Source organism: Lissotriton helveticus, chromosome 6 (genome assembly GCF_964261635.1).
Source record: "Lissotriton helveticus chromosome 6, aLisHel1.1, whole genome shotgun sequence".
Classification (NCBI taxonomy): domain Eukaryota; kingdom Metazoa; phylum Chordata; class Amphibia; order Caudata; family Salamandridae; genus Lissotriton; species Lissotriton helveticus.
In genome coordinates this window covers 1,543,252,355-1,543,268,928 of record NC_136067.1, presented here as the reverse complement: position 1 = coordinate 1,543,268,928, position 16,574 = coordinate 1,543,252,355, and the positions used below count along the sequence as shown (strand labels likewise).

The 16,574-nt window shown below is 45.6% G+C and overlaps 1 protein-coding gene across 2 annotated transcripts in view; it reads left to right on the top strand.

Annotated features, from left to right (window-relative positions):
• The window catches only part of XRN2 (5'-3' exoribonuclease 2), a 372,302-nt gene that overhangs the window by 201,767 nt on the left and 153,961 nt on the right, over positions 1-16,574 (top strand). For both annotated transcript variants that reach the window (XM_078649322.1, XM_078649323.1), the window contains exons 21-23: positions 5,096-5,179; positions 13,794-13,891; positions 13,999-14,078. In XM_078649322.1, coding sequence (XP_078505448.1) covers positions 5,096-5,179; positions 13,794-13,891; positions 13,999-14,078 — 262 coding nt within the window. The remainder of the gene's footprint in view (positions 1-5,095; positions 5,180-13,793; positions 13,892-13,998; positions 14,079-16,574) is intronic.

Below are 16,574 nucleotides of genomic sequence, written 5' to 3'. Positions count from 1 at the left end.
TAGAGGAGAGCTTCTATCCGGCTTTCGGACCCTCATTACTTAAATTGTTAAATTCTAGTTAATTAAGAGGCGTTAAAACATGTCCAGGATGGGGCATAGTTTTTCCAGCTCCTAATATCCAAAAATATCAATTGATTGGGGTAGAATCGATTCCTTATCTAATTTAAGGTGCTGCATAATACACTTTAAAGCGGTATGGCCTTGTATGCCCTAGCCAAATATTTCATGACCACACACTCAAGTTTTCTTTTTATCTAAGGGTTTATTAATCTGTTTTTTCTTTTATGACAAACTGTAGCAGTGGACCAAGTATGATTAGTATTCCTCTAATAGAGATCTGGCATCAATGACCGAAACTTGCAATTATAAATATTTTACATATTTCCTGAAACATTGGTGAGTAATAGATAGCTTAGCCACAAGTTAGTCACAAAAATGTAGTTTCCATATACTCTGAATGTGATGGTAGCAGATTTAAAACTTAATGCATGCACGGTCTATATGTTGCACTATAAGCTTTCTAGGTTATACAAATGGAAATGTAAGAGTAATTCTTGCTTTTCTTGGTGTGTCCAAGATTAGGCTAACTATTTTACACATTTGCTCAGAGTAAAAATGGGATCCGTTTTGGTTTGATATGACTCATAAATTAAATAACACACTGCAGACAGTAAATACACTTAAGGGAATCTCTTGGCTCTGGATGCTAAAACTGGACAAAACACGTAGGTCGTTCTATTGCTATTGTTGTATGTTTAATTTTTACCAAAGATTGAATTGTCTCTGAACCTCCCAGCTTTGAATATTGGTTGGCTGAGATATGTAATCTATAAAATTGAAACGGGTATTTGCAGAGCTAAGAGACAAAACAAAATTGAGTATTTGGGGTAAATTTTCATGTTTTAGACCAGCGGACTTATGGAATATTTGTGTGTACATGGATTGATATGAAACTAAGGGGTATGGTTATGATGATGATGCTGCGGATAACACATGAAGTTGTATTTTGGGGACATTGTCTGAGTTTGTGAATTAGAAGAACGAATGATTCATGGAAGTATTTATGGTGATTTTTACTTTCTTAATTTAAAAACAAGCTGGAGATACTGGAGGGAGTGAGCTCTTAGGTTTAAGTTTCTGCCAGTGAGTTTGTAAGTGCAGGAAACAAAGTGCCTTTTACTGGACTCATTCTATCTTTTTGTTTCCTTTTTTAAATGACTTGACAAGCACATGCCCTGACTGTCCACAAAGATTTCATATGCTGGGTATTTCCTCACTATCATAATATAATTCAGACTATTTACTTGCCAAAAATATTGGGGGAAAATGATTAACCAATTCAATTCCAACTCCTGGGACCGGATGGAAAAATAAGTGATGAAAAATAGCATAAAGTTTATCCAAAATAAGGAATCCAAGTGGCTGCATGAAAGTTTGTCCAAGAAAATCTGAAAAGTATGTGTGAAGGCCTGAAGGTAAAATTGTTGACTAATGTGAGCTGTGAGAAAATGCCTTCTTTCTTGCCTTGGTATGACCCCACTTTTTTCTGAACTGCTGATGTGCTTAGACTGAGTGTGCCCTGGGTCCCTGCCAATCAGCTACCCAGGGCCTGTGTTCCTTCCCTAAAAACTATGCTGAAACAAAATACCCAATTGGCATCTCTGGCCCCCTGTCAGCCCCTAGTAAATGGTACCCTAGGTACCCAGGGCATGGTGGCCAGAGAAGACCCCTGAGGGCTGCAGCACTGATTGTGCCACCCTCAGGGCCCCTGTACCCACACCCTGACTAAGTACAGAACTAAAACAAGAGCCGACATGGCACACATCCCTGTGTGCCATGCGCACAGAACCCACTGCCCTGGCATACCTCAGTCACCCCTCTAGCTGGGTGCCTTATGCCAGAGGTGAGGGCACAGGTGCATGAGCCCTGTGCCCCTACAGTACCCAGGGCCATTCCTGGGCACTGTAAGTGCAGTGATGCCATTTAAGAGTATATGGTGCTGGGAGGTTGTCATTACGAACTCCACAGCACCATAATGGCTACACTGAAGACTGACCAGTTTGGTACCAAACTTCTCAGCACATTAAACTTGCACTGATGCCAGTATGGGATTTAATGTAACCTGCACGAGAGGGCATCTTGGAGATGCCCTCAAAACCCGAACCTACAATCCACGTCTGGGCTGAGTGGCTGCAGAGGCTGCCACACAGCAGACCTGTTGCTGGACCCCTGGGTGGAGAGTCCCCCACTCTCCTGGGACTGCAACAATGCACATCCTGGGCTAGGTCTCCTCCCCCAGGATGGGCAGGGGGAAGCTTCAAAGGCATACTGCCTCAGAGCTTCTCCAGACCATTTGCTGTACCCAGCAACCAGCCCCCCACCAGTCCTACCCCCAATCTGGCGGGAAGACTGGCGGGAAAAACAACGTCCGGAAGGGGAGTGTGCCAACCTGTGCAACCCCCCCCAGGTGAAGGAGGCGAGGTGAAGCACGAACCCGAGCTCCGGCCACCTTGTAGATGGGGAGTCCTGCCCAATCCCAGCTCGGCTCCTGCCCCCCTCCCACAGGAGAGGAGCAGGCTAGGGGGTGTACTCGCCCCAGGACAGGGACCCATTGGTCCCTGCCCTTGCCCTGCCTGTAACACCCCTAAATGTAGTATTTAGGGGCTCCCTGAACCTTCCTTTGATCCCGATATCAAGAAAGATCAAGACGAAGACCTGCCGTGCAGCTGCTAACAGGACAACAACTGACTTGGCCCCAGCCCTACCGGCCTGTTGATCCTGGAACCTGCTCCTGCCTAAACCCGGCGACTTCCGCGGACAGCAACTTTGGGACACCTGCAGACTCCGATCGAGGGGCCACACCAAACGTGACCAGCCGAGGGTAAGCTTTCCGACACCCAAAGACACCCTGCGCCCTACAGCTCCCTGTGCCTCCCTTTGGGGTACCTACCTGTGCTCCAAAATCCCAACTTGCCTCTCTAAGTGCTGGTCGCCCCTTGAGAGTCACCGTCACCGAGCCTGCACCCTTTGTTCCTTTTTAAAGATCCTCATTGGATAACATTGGGCGCCCGACGACTCAAAAGCATCCTGCACCCAGCCGCGAGAGTGCTGCTGGCTGTGACTTCTTTGCCCTATCCCACTCCCCCCCCCCCCCCCCCCCCCCCCCCGTCCAGAGCAAGTGACCAGGAGCCCAGCTCCCAGAGCCGCGTTGCCTGCTAGCCAGCCGCCACCAACCGAAGGCCCCCTTTCCCTCATTGGATAAAATTGGGCCTACCTACTTCTGCACTCGGCCGCCGCTGGGACTGAACTAACTGTAATCACCTGACCCTGGGGGACCCCTGAGTCTATGCCCAGAATCTTAACTTCACCAACCAAGTACTCACCTGGAAACGGGTAATTCACTTACCTGCCATTGGATAACATTGACCCATTTTTTACTCAAAAAATTTCTAATTGTGAAGTTTTGGAAACTGAGAATATTCCTATAAAATCAGCCAAAGTCCGAATTCGAAAATACTCGCCTGTGATAAGGAGAGAAGCCAGTACTGTACCTTTCCGCCCAGTACTAAACCGCAAAAGTAATCCCTAGCGGGGTTACTAGTAACCTGTATTTTCTCCATAGGAACCCATTGTCTGCTTTTCTATGAAATTTCTTCTGTCTACTTTTGAAAACTGCAAATATTCTTTCAAAATCGTACGACATACTGAAACGCAATTACCTACCTGTTTTGAGTTAAGCCCCCAGTGCTGGCCCTAGGAGGCTAGTGCTGGGTTACAAAAGTAACGCGACCGTACTTTACCTGTAACCTGAATTTCCTCCCATTGAATAATATTGTGAGAATCATCTCAAAGTTCCTAAGTGTGAACTTTTAAAACCGCTTTATATTCAGGAAAAATCATCACCGTAATTAAAACGTTTTTGCTAATCTGGTTTCAGCTTAGACCCCAGGACTGAATCCAAGATCTAGTCCTGGAACTACCAAAGTAATCCATAAAGTAATCAACTGTACTTTCCTATGAAAACCCATTGAGCTCAATGCTAGAGTGTTTCAGAACTGTATTGCTATTAGCTAACCTGTGATTATTGTGTGTACAAACCTATTGCTCCTCTGCAATGTATTTACCTGAGTATCCGTAACTCAAAGTATATTTTTTTTATAACTGTTGGTTCTAAAAATAAAACGCCTATATCGAAGGATATAATAGGAATTGGCTTGGAGTTCAGTTCTTGAGTGTGTGAAACCTTTTGCTGACTGAGTGCATACAACAAATGCTTTACACTGTCCTCTGGTACTGCCTTGCTGCTCGACCAAGCTACCACTTTGGAGAGTAAGGTCAGTTCTGACTTTAACCTCTGTTAAACCTTTGGGGTTAGTGGACTCTATACACACTGTACTGCCTTATTGTCCAGTATACATAGAGCCACCTTCTCAATTGTTAAAACGTGCACTTGCCAATGGGCCTCACTTTGTCTAGACATTCTACTGAGACTAACATAACTATCACATTTTACCTATTTTATATTGAGTTGCAACAAACAAACTTATTGCTGTGGAGCCTCACAGCACTGGATTTTAATCTTTTGCATTTTTTAAACTTCTGAACCAATTTTCTTTATTTTTGTAGCATTTTTCTTTTCTGGTTTCATATTCTCAACCCAACCTGTTTTGGACTGAAATTTTCAATTTTGCTGAATTGGTTGATTTGTTACACAATGTCTAGTGCACATTCCCTCCAGATGTTAAATTGCCTTAAGCAGCAAATCAACCGATTGTGTGATGGCTTCCCATATGCAAAATTGTAAAGTACGTGGGTGCATATGTGTATAGAAATAACTATGCTTCTGTATCAATTAACTGTATTATATTCATTTTTGCAGTGTAAGCAAGCCAGCACACACATTTGGCAAAAAAAGCAGTTTTAAAGGAGGTTACCTTTTGCTAGTTGGTACCCCAAAAATTTTAAATCTGGAAAGGTAAAAGGTTGGACATGGATTGTTTCTAGCAAAATAAATGAACCTAAATGGCTTTATAAAGTAGCTTGTGTTTGCATGTCCATGTGTTAATCACTCAAATCAATGTTTTCTTCTTCTTAGGTGTAGCTCTGTTGCCATTTGTTGATGAGCGTCGCCTGAGAGCAGCCCTCGCAGAAGTTTACCCAGACCTCACTCCAGAAGAAAGTAATTGGCCATCATATTGCCTATGTGATTGTTTTTTTAGCTTGCTTGTACTTGCCTTTCATGCCGTCCTGTTCTTTTAAAATAATTTTTGTATTAAAACATTGAAATTGTTTCAAAGGAACTTTGACATTTCCTTCACAAAGTCTTTGGTTGTGAACTGAGTGACCAAGGATGGAAACAGTAGCAATGCTGTTTAAATCCACACACACTTAATTATGGAATTCGCATGATTCTAGATCAATTTCTCTTTCCCTAATTTGATTGGCAGTGAGCTAGTATTTCAGTTTTAATGTACACAAATAAGCCTATTTTGTAGTACGACCGTCTTGGAATGGAGAATTCCTTTGAATAGGCATGAACCCCTGCCCTGAGTGCCCCTACTGCTTGGAGATCTGGATACTTGGTAAAAATATTTTGGTCTGGATGAACACCTTAATAGTGTGTGCACCTTTACCTAGGAATTTCTAGTTGGATGTGAAGGGGTGCACAACTTTCAAGCTTCATGGTGGTGAAAGAGCTACTACCCTTACCTATAGTTAAGTAGTACAAGCACAGTGATGCAACATACCATTTTATAATCTGTAATATGGCTTGGCCTTTTGACCTGTGTTGTGGGAGTGGGGACTATTAGCCCACTTGAGTAAAGTTCTGCTGCTCTGTGCTCATCCTTGGCTTACATCAGGGTGGATGTAACTCTGGCAGTGCACATGTGAGTAGACCGCGCTGACATGTGTGTGCTGTGAATGGTACAGTACACTGAAAGCTACCGGAGTCTGCATGCAGTGCCTAAGGATGCAGTGTATGCAGACCTGTGGATTCCATATTGGAAGCCCTAAGGCCTGCTGGAGAAGGCATGATAAGATAGGTGCCACCCCAGATTGTAGATTGCTACATTCCTAAGAGCTGGATGAGACCTGCAAACTGGAGGAAGGAGGCGCCAGGTCCTTATTGCACTTCAGAGGAGCACTTTGAATCCAGAGGAGGTCACTAGTAAACTAGTAAAAGGAGCCTTGGCATATCTCGGGAGGGGATGGAGCTCTGGTGATACGAGTATCATTATGTGTAGGGTTGTGGCCCTTTGGCAATCTTTTATTGAGTATATATCAGAGGCCGACATGCAGATGTAAACCTTGAGGAAACTCTAATGGCCTATGCTGTGTGGCTGTCAAACTTGGAGTCACCCCTACTGTGATAGACTGCTTCCTGGACAAAGAACAGGACTGGACTTGGGAGATTGCACTTAAAAGGGAACACCCATAAAATGAATTTCAGACTGTTACCCAATCACTTTTCTGTCTGGAGACAGCTTCATATGAACAGGATCTTGAGGCTTCCAACTTGTCACACTGAACCTGTAAATCAGCATAGTGAATCTCAGCAAGACTACTTACTGTTGTGATCAGGACTGAGGGTCTGCCAGTCACTTTACTGAATGAGTGATATCACCCAGGAGATTCGGGAAAATGCGCCCAGAGAGCCAGGTTCTGCCCGACCCAAGACCAAAGTGCCTTACATGGAAAAGATCATTGCCTGGAGGGATTGAAGACCCTCCAGGTGATCTTCTGGAGATCGCTTTTAGCTCCTGAGGTACAAGATCCTGAACTTTGATGCCAAGACCAGCATCTTCAACCCCAAGAGACAGTGGAGTATGAACCTTCATGCCAAGAAATAAATATCTGCACTGAGCCGCTGCTCAACTAGTTTAGGATACAAAATCTGCTGTGAACAGGCAACCTCAAAATTCACATCAATCTCTATGCTAACAGAGCCTCAAGCTGGTGAAGAGACCCAACCAGATGTATGGTGGAAGAAACCTTATATTTGCCCTGTCACCTGCCACACCTTTGCACTGCCACCTGCCCCAGAACAACTGCAAGCTAAAATTACACTTCTTGTTTGAAGAGACCTTTTCAGATTTCCAAGAAAACTGCATGGTAGCCTGTACCACCACAGCTTCCACTATCACTTCACATTCTTAACCTCCTGCACCATCCATAAACTCAGATTCTGATTAGAAGCATCTGGAAGATCAGCCAGAGCCTTATGACAACGCCATGTCTACCGACAAAGAGGATAAACCTTGCCCTGAATAAGACGACCCATCATTTTGCACTTGTGCCCCAGAGCCACAATTATAATACACTCCCAAATTATAACCAAGTTACTACTTTTTGATTCTTGACTGTATCAGGATTGCTTGCATTGGCAGCCAGGGCTTACGATTGGGGGTCTGGGGAGTGGGAAATCCTGATCTGGTATTGCACTATAAATAGCACTCAATAACCTAAACTTGTTTAGTTGATGCTTTATTTAAGAAAAAGTCTTGTATTAGGCAGGAAAGCAGTTCAGTTAAAACATTTATGCAAGAAATAGTGCAGAGAAGAGAACCCCAGCTATCGGACTGGACGTTAATTAGGACTGATGGGTGATCTTTAAAAGCACTCGAGACCTTCGTATTAAGGAGAGCCCATTTCCCAAGAAAGGATCTCTGACAAGGGTAAGATACAAATGCTTTCTCTGGTTGACTTTTTTTCTGTAGTCCTGGAGCAACCTTTGGTACCATGCCAAAATATAGCAAGTTAAAGATGAGTAACTTGATAGTGTTTTTTCCAAGCTGGCTTTGGGGGACATGAGATACAGAAGATCAAACCTCAAATTGTCTGATAAAAACCCAATCTACAATTTCATGTTGTTTGGTTCCCATTTTATCTGCATGTACTGTGTAGTGGCAGAGGCAGCCTGGGGAGACATGCACAACACCCCTGCCCCTGACCTTTGCCCTTCTTTCACATGGTGTTCTCCCATTGACCTCTACCCCTCTTTCACCATCCATCCCACACAATTTAAAAAAGAGAAAACATGACCTCCTGACAGCCAGGCACATTAAAAAAAAAAGTACTTGATGCCTTACACCCAACCACCCCCAAATGCTTACCCGCCAATGCTTAAAATATGATTTTTTTTAAAATTTAAACTGATGTACGGACTAAAATGTGTGTTTAACCAAAAAAAGAAACTGCCATCCTGCCAACTACTATCTATGCCTTTACTCTGGGCCGTTTCTAGGTGTTTTGCCGCCCTAGGCGAAAATTGAAAATTGCTGCCCCCCCTCCCTTTTACTGCCATCACTCTCTCCCCCGGTCATCCAGGCTAGACGAATGAATGCTTTAGATATAAAATAACTTGTAAGATGGTTGACCCATCAAAGCCAGAAGTGTCCCTTTTCCAATGACACTCTTTGGGTATGCATGTGATGCCCGTTTATGCAATGGGCTGGACAGCGTTGTGCTAATTGTTTCATGAGCAGACAATGTGTGGCAGAATGCAGGCTTGTGGGTGGTGGTATAACGCTCTCCTTGCAGTATTGTGGTTTGTGGACAGCAATGTAAGCAGGGGCAGCATACATGCTGTGTGGATTTGTAAGGCGAAGCTCTTATAAGTGGCCCCACGCACAATGCCGCTCAGGGATGGGACACAATGCAAAGCAGCAAGGCTCGTGGAAGACAGCGGAGAGCAAAGATGGTTTATGTGCCAGTGCAAGGCAACGTGACTTGAAGGCAGTGCCGAGTTGATTTATGTGCCCATCGCCTTGCAGATGGAAGCGGTATGAAGCCCTGTGCGTCTAAACAGGTCACGCTGCCATTGTGGATTGAAGAGCTCCCTACAACAGAGCTGTGGATGTAGTCAGAGCAGTTAAAAGAAGTTCCTGTTAAACACAATTTAAGGGAGTTCCTGGCATGTCATGAAAGTAATTTCACAAATTGCGCAAACGTTCACTTGTTCACCATTGCCTATTACCACGGCAATGAAAATGTGCGTGTTCGTCTATCTTCGAATCTAGGTCATTTGGTGTAATGCTGCATGAAGTGACGTAAACCTAAAGATTTCTTTGAACATAACTGTGACTTAATAGATGATTTCAGCCATGTCTGTCCTCCGAGTAGCAGCCACTGTAAAACAAAATATTGCGTTTGATTGCACAATCAAACATTACCCACTCTGGCACAGAAGGTAGCACATTTCAAGTCCCCCTGATCATACTCTGATACTTGCAGTACAGGGTAAAGGGCGCTTTGTGCAGCATGACATGTATCGTGAGTCCGCGTAGGCCATTGTGACTAGTGGACGGAGCCGGCAGTGTCTGAGTGTTACTAGACTCAGTGTATAATATGCACTGCATGGTGCAGAGTAGTAAGTGAATACAGTGCGGCACCTGATTTGGACAAAAGGACATGGCTGCACCAAATCGTGGTGATGACCTGTACCGAACGATCATGATGCTACTAAATGGAACACAAACTTGGCTCCGAGGTTCTCTGTTCTCGATAGATTACTCCAAACTACAAGTGGTCAGTCTGTGCCAAATGTCAATCAACGTGACATGGTATAGTAGAGCAAGTTGTGGTAAATATCGCACACAACGCCTGGCCCATTTTAGGGTGGGCGCAGACTGCCATGTAACAAGCTCTCCTGCCTCCGGTGTGATTTCGTGCAGCTGGTGTGCCAGTGCAAGGTAAAGAGCCCGGTCAGTGAAGGGAACCCTTGGGGTGTTAAGAGACCTGTGGATTTTAGAGCGTTAGGTAACTAGCAAGCGATTTCTGCACCATGCGCCAGCATTGTGCAATGCAGCATGCAGGTTTTTTTTTGCTGGCCAGTGTTCTCTCAGTACAGAGTGCCACAGGCCTGGCCGCGCTGTAGTGTGGCATGAAGGCATCAGTGCCTTTGTGTGGTCTGTTATAATCACGGTTTTGTTGCACTATGCGATGCTCAAGTAAGTGACTGCAAGAGTATAGTTTAGGAGCAGAGTTTCCAGCGGTTGCAGTTACTTGTGACCTGTGCCAGATGCTGTGGTTTCTGGTAGGCAGTGCGACAGCCCATTGAGAAGTGCCTTGTGTACCTGCTATGACTGGGAAAATGAAACGAATACCTACGCATAGCAGTCAGCATTGCTGCAGCAGGCAGTGTGTTAGTGTGCGGGAACAATGTCATGTGAGTGAAATTTGGCCTGTGCGTGTCAATGCCACATGGCAATATGTCTGTTTTGTGTCATTGTCGGAACGTGCAAGGCAGAACATCTTGTTTAGTGTGAAGCATCCTGTGTGCAAAGTGGTATGGTTTGTGCATGCATTATTTTAGGGGGGTGCCGTCTGATAAGACTGGCAAAATTACTCATGCTCCCTGTGGCAGGCAGTGTGTCCTGCAGTACACTTTGTCAGTGCATGGTGGAGAGTGTCTTAGACACAGAGTCCCAAGCGGATCTCAGGGTTACTTTTGCCAGGTTGCTCGTGACACTTGCTCTATGCCAGTGTGCCGTGGGGCAGAATCCAATATGGCTGGCAGTTACAAGTGTGCCCTTTCGCAAGCAATGAGGTTTGTGGAATACACAGGCCAGTGCACAACCCCTTCCATTACCTTGCCGCTGACTCAGCGTCGATGGCCTGGATGTCCCGGTACACGGCCCGCACCAGCTCGGCTGTCTTCTTGTTACTGTCTCTGGCTGTTGTCACACAGCACCAGCACAGCCAGGTGCCAATCCAGCTCCAGGTCGAAGATCCGGCCCAGGCTGCCGCCGGCACCCGGCACAACTTGCCCGCCACGCTCTTCTCCTGGGGCCGCACCAGCTTGAAACCTACCGCATGAGTGAAGGCCCAGAGCACCTTCAGCAGCTCCAGCAGGATGTTCATTCCGACAGGCGGAGAGGACAGACCACCTGAAGTACAGCAAACCGTGTACTGTTGGGGTGTGGAGAGAGACAGTGGTGCGCACAGCCCCCGCCGAACAGGACATCACCTCACCTCGAATTGTAGAAGGCGCTACCCAGTTCAATGGGATTCCCACATGTGTTTGCCGCCCTCCCCCTTTTGCCGCCCTATGCGCCCTCCTAGTCTTGCCTAATGGTAGAAACGGACCTGCCTTCACTTCCTGTTAAACTTCTGCTAGCTCCACAGAAAAGAGCTAGAAGTATGCTGAAAAGCTGAGCTGCGCAAGCACAATTTTCGTTCAATTTCCTATCAGTTCAGGTTTAAATAGACTCGGTTAAAAGGGACGTTTGGTGGAGGCAGAGCACTGCTGGCCCTTTCCCAAGCACTGCTGTCCCTTTCCCACCTCACTTTGGTCTGTGGAGCACAGAAACCGTTCAGGACCCACCTTTTATTTCTAACTTTAGTTAGAACCAGAAGGACTGGCAGAGACTGTACTTACCAGGTTTGTCTAAGTTTCTTTTTTAGTTTAAATTTTTTTTCCTAGATGCCTCTATCTCAAACCACATGACGTGGTCCAGTTAATTTTAATGCAGTATTATCGAAAAATGTTTGATTAAAAGGTGTGCATTTACTATCCCAAAAAACTGCACATGTAGGCTAGCACTATTTTTTTCTAGTGGGCCAATCTTCACTCACGGTGAAGAGTAAATATTTGTGATGAGGGAGGATGTATGTGTTTTTATAGGAATAGCTCCCTCTTGCTGATATAGTCTGGAGCCCAATCTAACAATATGATAATCTCTGAAGCACTTTACCTGAATATCTGTAAGCATCTTTGGAGGGAAGGGGGAGGGGGTTTGGGGGATTTCGACTCAAACTGGTCCCTTATGCCCCTATGCTGTGTAATGTTAATCCGTACCAAAGGAGGCTTTTAGTAAATTAAAGGGCTTGAACCTTTTATCAACACAAATTTGACATTTTCCTGTAGAGTAGTTTTCCCACTGCAAATGCGGTTTCTGATTATGCTGCTCTTCTGAGTTAAAGTCTATGCGAAGAAGTGTCATCTTACTTTGAAAATAAAATAGAATCCATTTATGATAAAATCCTAGGATCCCAACCTAATAGCGACTCCCAAAAGGCCTCCTCCCTCAATGAGAACACTAACCTTACCTTAACTACATTCCCCCCTATAAACATTGAAGAGCTTGACACAATAATGACTCAAGTCAAGTCTGGATCTCCGGATGACCTTATTCCCGCCAAAATTTTAACCCCACTTCGTACCCTGTTAGTTCCCTACATTCAGGATATCATCAACCAGTCTCTCAAAGAGGGAAAAGTACCAACTGAATGGAAGAGAGCAGTGGTGAACCCAATCCGCAAGAATGCGGCCCTTCCTTGGACGGAGCTCTCCAACCTCCGTCCGATTTCGCTCCTACCCTATTACAGCAAGATGGCCGAGAAGCATGTTAATGCACACCTGTCCAACTACATCGAGGCAGCGGGCGGCCTAGACCACTCTCAATCTGGTTTTAGGCCCAACCATAGCACCGAATCAGCCCTTCTGTCAGTGACAGATAACATCAGAATGTTACTTGACAGAGGGAGCTCAGTGATTCTGGTGCTATTGGATTTGTCCGCTGCCTTCGACACGGTGTCGCATGAAGTTCTTCTCGGCCGTCTGAAGGGAGTTGGAGTAGAAGGGACCGCCCTTGCGTGGCTGGAAAGCTTCCTTGGAGACAGACAACAAGGTGTCAAATTAGGCTCCTATAAATCTGTCTGCAGGAAGCTTACCAAGGGGGTGCCACAGGGCTCATGTCTAAGCCCCACGTTATTTAACGTATATGTGGCCCCCCTAGCAGAGATCATTAGATCTCACGGGTTTTCACCCATCTCTTATGCTGACGATACTCAGCTGCTTTTCCCCTTTCAAACCGTTACACCTGCAGTCATGCAATCTTTCCAAGACGGTATGAGAGCGGTGGCAGGGTGGATGGCCCAGAACTTTCTCCAATGCAACGTGACCAAAACTGAGGTCATGTTGTTTGGAGGGGCCTCCATGCTCTGGTCCCCGGAATGGTGGCCACCTGAGCTCGGACCTGTCCCAGCGCCCAAGCAAACCATTAAGAATCTGGGGGTACGCCTGGACCAATCCCTGATTATGAAAGATCATGTTAGTCAGGTTGCGGGAACGTGCTTTCGCACAATTGGTATTTTACGGCGTATCTTCCCCTTCCTACCAAATATCCATAGGAAGACGCTGGTTCAGGCACTAGTCCTTGGACGAATGGACTATTGTAATAGTCTACTCATATCTGCCAACCAAGAACAACTTTGCAGACTGCAGGTAGTACAGAACACCGCGGCAAGACTCATCCTGAATGCTCCCCCCCGCACCCCCTCCCGCCCCCTCCTCTCCCATCTTCACTGGCTCCCGGTGCAACAGCGGATCAATTTTAAACTTTGCTGCATTATGCATAAATGCATCTACGGCTCTGGTCCCAAATATCTGAAAGATATCTTTCGCCCTTACTCTCCTGGACGTACTCTGCGCTCCAGCAACACTATGCTGCTATACGTTCCTAAAGTAAACAGAGCAAGACAAGGTGGTCGTGCCCCTTCCCATAAAGGCTCAATGTTGTGGAACTCCCTCCCTCCCCAGCTAAGACAAATTCCTCATCTTCTTAACTTTAGGCATAAACTGAAAACCTACCTATTTACCCAGGACTAACTTAGCTCCCCCTCTGCCCGTTTCCGACCTATAGTTTTTGCTTTATCTCTCTCAGAAGCCACGCGCGGAGATACCCCTTCGGGGCTGATTCATGCGCGATACAAGACTATAAATAAATAAATAAATAATAAATAAAATATGATCTTTGTCTGAATGCTGTTTTGGGTTTCTCTTTCTTAAGGACGGAGAAATAGCCTGGGAAGTGATCATATATTTGTTGGAAAAAACCACCAGATTTGGGACTTTGTCCGTGAACTCTACAGAACAAACACTTCAGAGGTATGCTTTTTAAAATCTGCCATCTTTAAACACTATACTTCTATTTCCCTGATGTACATGTGCAAAACATTCTCTCAAGTTTACTATAATTATTTTCCCCTCTATAGCCAACAGATATTCCACCAGAACTTTGCCATGGGATTGGGGGGGAACTTACAGTGCACGATGGAGCAGTTCTTCCAGATGAGTAAGTAATGGATAAATTACATTTCAGCTGTTTCAATTCACCCATAATCATGTAGCTTCTAGCGAGTTAGCCTTTCCTTTACATGCACTCCTTTGGCAAATGACTCCTAGCTATTGTACATTTCCCACTACTTAAGTAAAATTGTGCATTGGGCAACATATGCATCAGAAATATGTGAGACGGAGTCCACTCATAGCATCTGAATGTTTTTTTATTAAACAGTTTTTGAGCAAAGAAGAAAATACATGGTACAGTACTTTGATGAATCGATAGCTGGATCCACTGTGCAAACATAGCAAATACAGCTTACATGATGCGATTTGGGTACAGTACACCACCTCAGATAATTGTGCAGAACAGGACAGTTGGGCAGCAATCCACTCCCGGGCCCACAAACAGTTGCAATAGGCTTCTCAACCCTTTTGTTAACATATTATGTAGCCAGTATGACGTTTGCATCAGGGCGGGAGTGTTGTCAAATCCAGAGACCTCCAGCATGAGACATCGGTCCCGCTGTAGTTCAATGGTAGGGAATGCACAAAGGTCACCTATATTTATTCCATCTCCCACACTCCTGAGAGCCCACACCCACCATTGTAGCCCACGCCTGTTTTGCTTGTGTAAGATCAGTGGCATCCAACATGCTGAGGAGGCAGAGCTGGGGGGAAGCCTTCAAAGCTTTACCACATGCCCTCTATCTGCTTTGTGATGTTCCCCCAATATGTTTGTACTTTGTGGCATTTCCACAATATATTGAAGAAGGTGCCTGGCTGATTACAACGCTGGAGGCACGGTTGTCTTCCCATTTTAAACCGTGTACGTGAGTCAAAATAAATGCGATGTAGGATTTTCAGTTGTACCAATCGTAGGCACAAGGTAATGGCCACCTCTCTAGGGGGCGTCATGCCAGTCTTTCTCGTCAAACTCCCCTGTCAATCTCCCCCAGGTCTCACCCCCCCCTTCCTCCACCAGCGCTGGCGCAACTGATTCATAGGGTCAAGCCTATTGTTTAGAAGCTTCTTGTTGGGTCGAGTAGCAGTCTATCCCCAAGCGGGGTGAATGCGGCCAAAGGGCTGTCTTTAGGCAGGGTCGCTGCTATTGCGTGACTGATCTGTGGGTATCTGTAGGCCTCTGTGCGAGCTAAGTGGTATTTGCCCTGCATGTCCTCAAATGTTGCCAGCTTACCTTTCACCCACATGTTGCCAACCGACTAGATCCCTGTCATGTCCCACTTGTCAAATCCCGGGCATTGACTAAGTTGGCCCAACATGTCGGGCTCCCAGAGTGTGGTTGCCTTGGTGAGCATGTTATTCCTGCCCCCTTTCTTGTTCACCCCATGCAAGATCTCTACTGTGCGAGCTGTGGGCCCCGTGAGGTGAAGTGTGCGTGGGTTTGTGTACAGGGCCAGGTTATAACCACCTTTACCCAAAAGCCAACGGTCCATGAGAAAGTGAGGGTCGTCCTGCTCCCCATGTGCCCACTTATTGATGGCAATTAATTGAGAAGCTTGGTGATCTAGCTTAATAACACGGAAGTGCGATGCCCCCGTCCTACCAGCCCATGGACAACTTGTTGATTGCAATTCGTGGGGCATGTCCCTCCCAGAGTAGTTCTCTTACCATGGCCTCTAGCCCCGTGAAGTAGGTGGCAGGGATCGTTTTGGGAGAGTTCTGTAACACGTACAGAAAGCGTGGTAGTGTCAGCATTTTTCAAAAGGGCAGCCCGTCCCATCCTATTATGTTGACCTAGTTCCTGGCTAGCTCGCAGTGCACCATCTACCTCTACACCTTATAAGGTACCTGATGGTGTTTGCAACCTCAGAACATAACCCTAATCCCCTCCTTGGAATTTGTGTAAATGGATCTACCCTTTCATTGCTACCTCAGGCATGCCCAAAAGGAGACACATGTTTGAAATGCCAATTCGTGCATTTCTTGTATTTATTGATGCAGTTGGACTCTTGTGTAAAATGTGTTCTGCAATGATTACTGGAAGGAAACGCATCATTGTACTCAGCATTGCAAGAATGGTGAATGATTAATAATGTAACCATTGTGTGTTTGCATTGAATACATATAATTGTACTCCTGCCTGGCGCAAACTATCCTTAAAAGGATAGGGTGTGCGGGTCTCCCAGAATACTTTGCAGTGGTTTAACTTCCCATTTACCTGTGGGTGTGTCATATGGTAGCCAGTCATTGATGTACAACAGGCTGCTGTCCTTCTCAGGATAGCGGTGGGATTCAGCTGGTCTAGACAGTTGCGGCACAACACTGACAATCCATAAACAAAGTCTTGGTGCAGTTTATATTATAAACTGGACTTATTCATTCTATGCCTGAGCTCTGGTCCAGTGGTTATTGTTGATTCTAAGAGCTGTCGCCGAACAGACCACAAACTGACTTTTTGCGCAATGTACTTAGTATTTGTACAGAATGTTCAAAGGCATGATAATGTGCCTATGAAGAAGTGCAACTTTAAGCTAACCATTTGAGT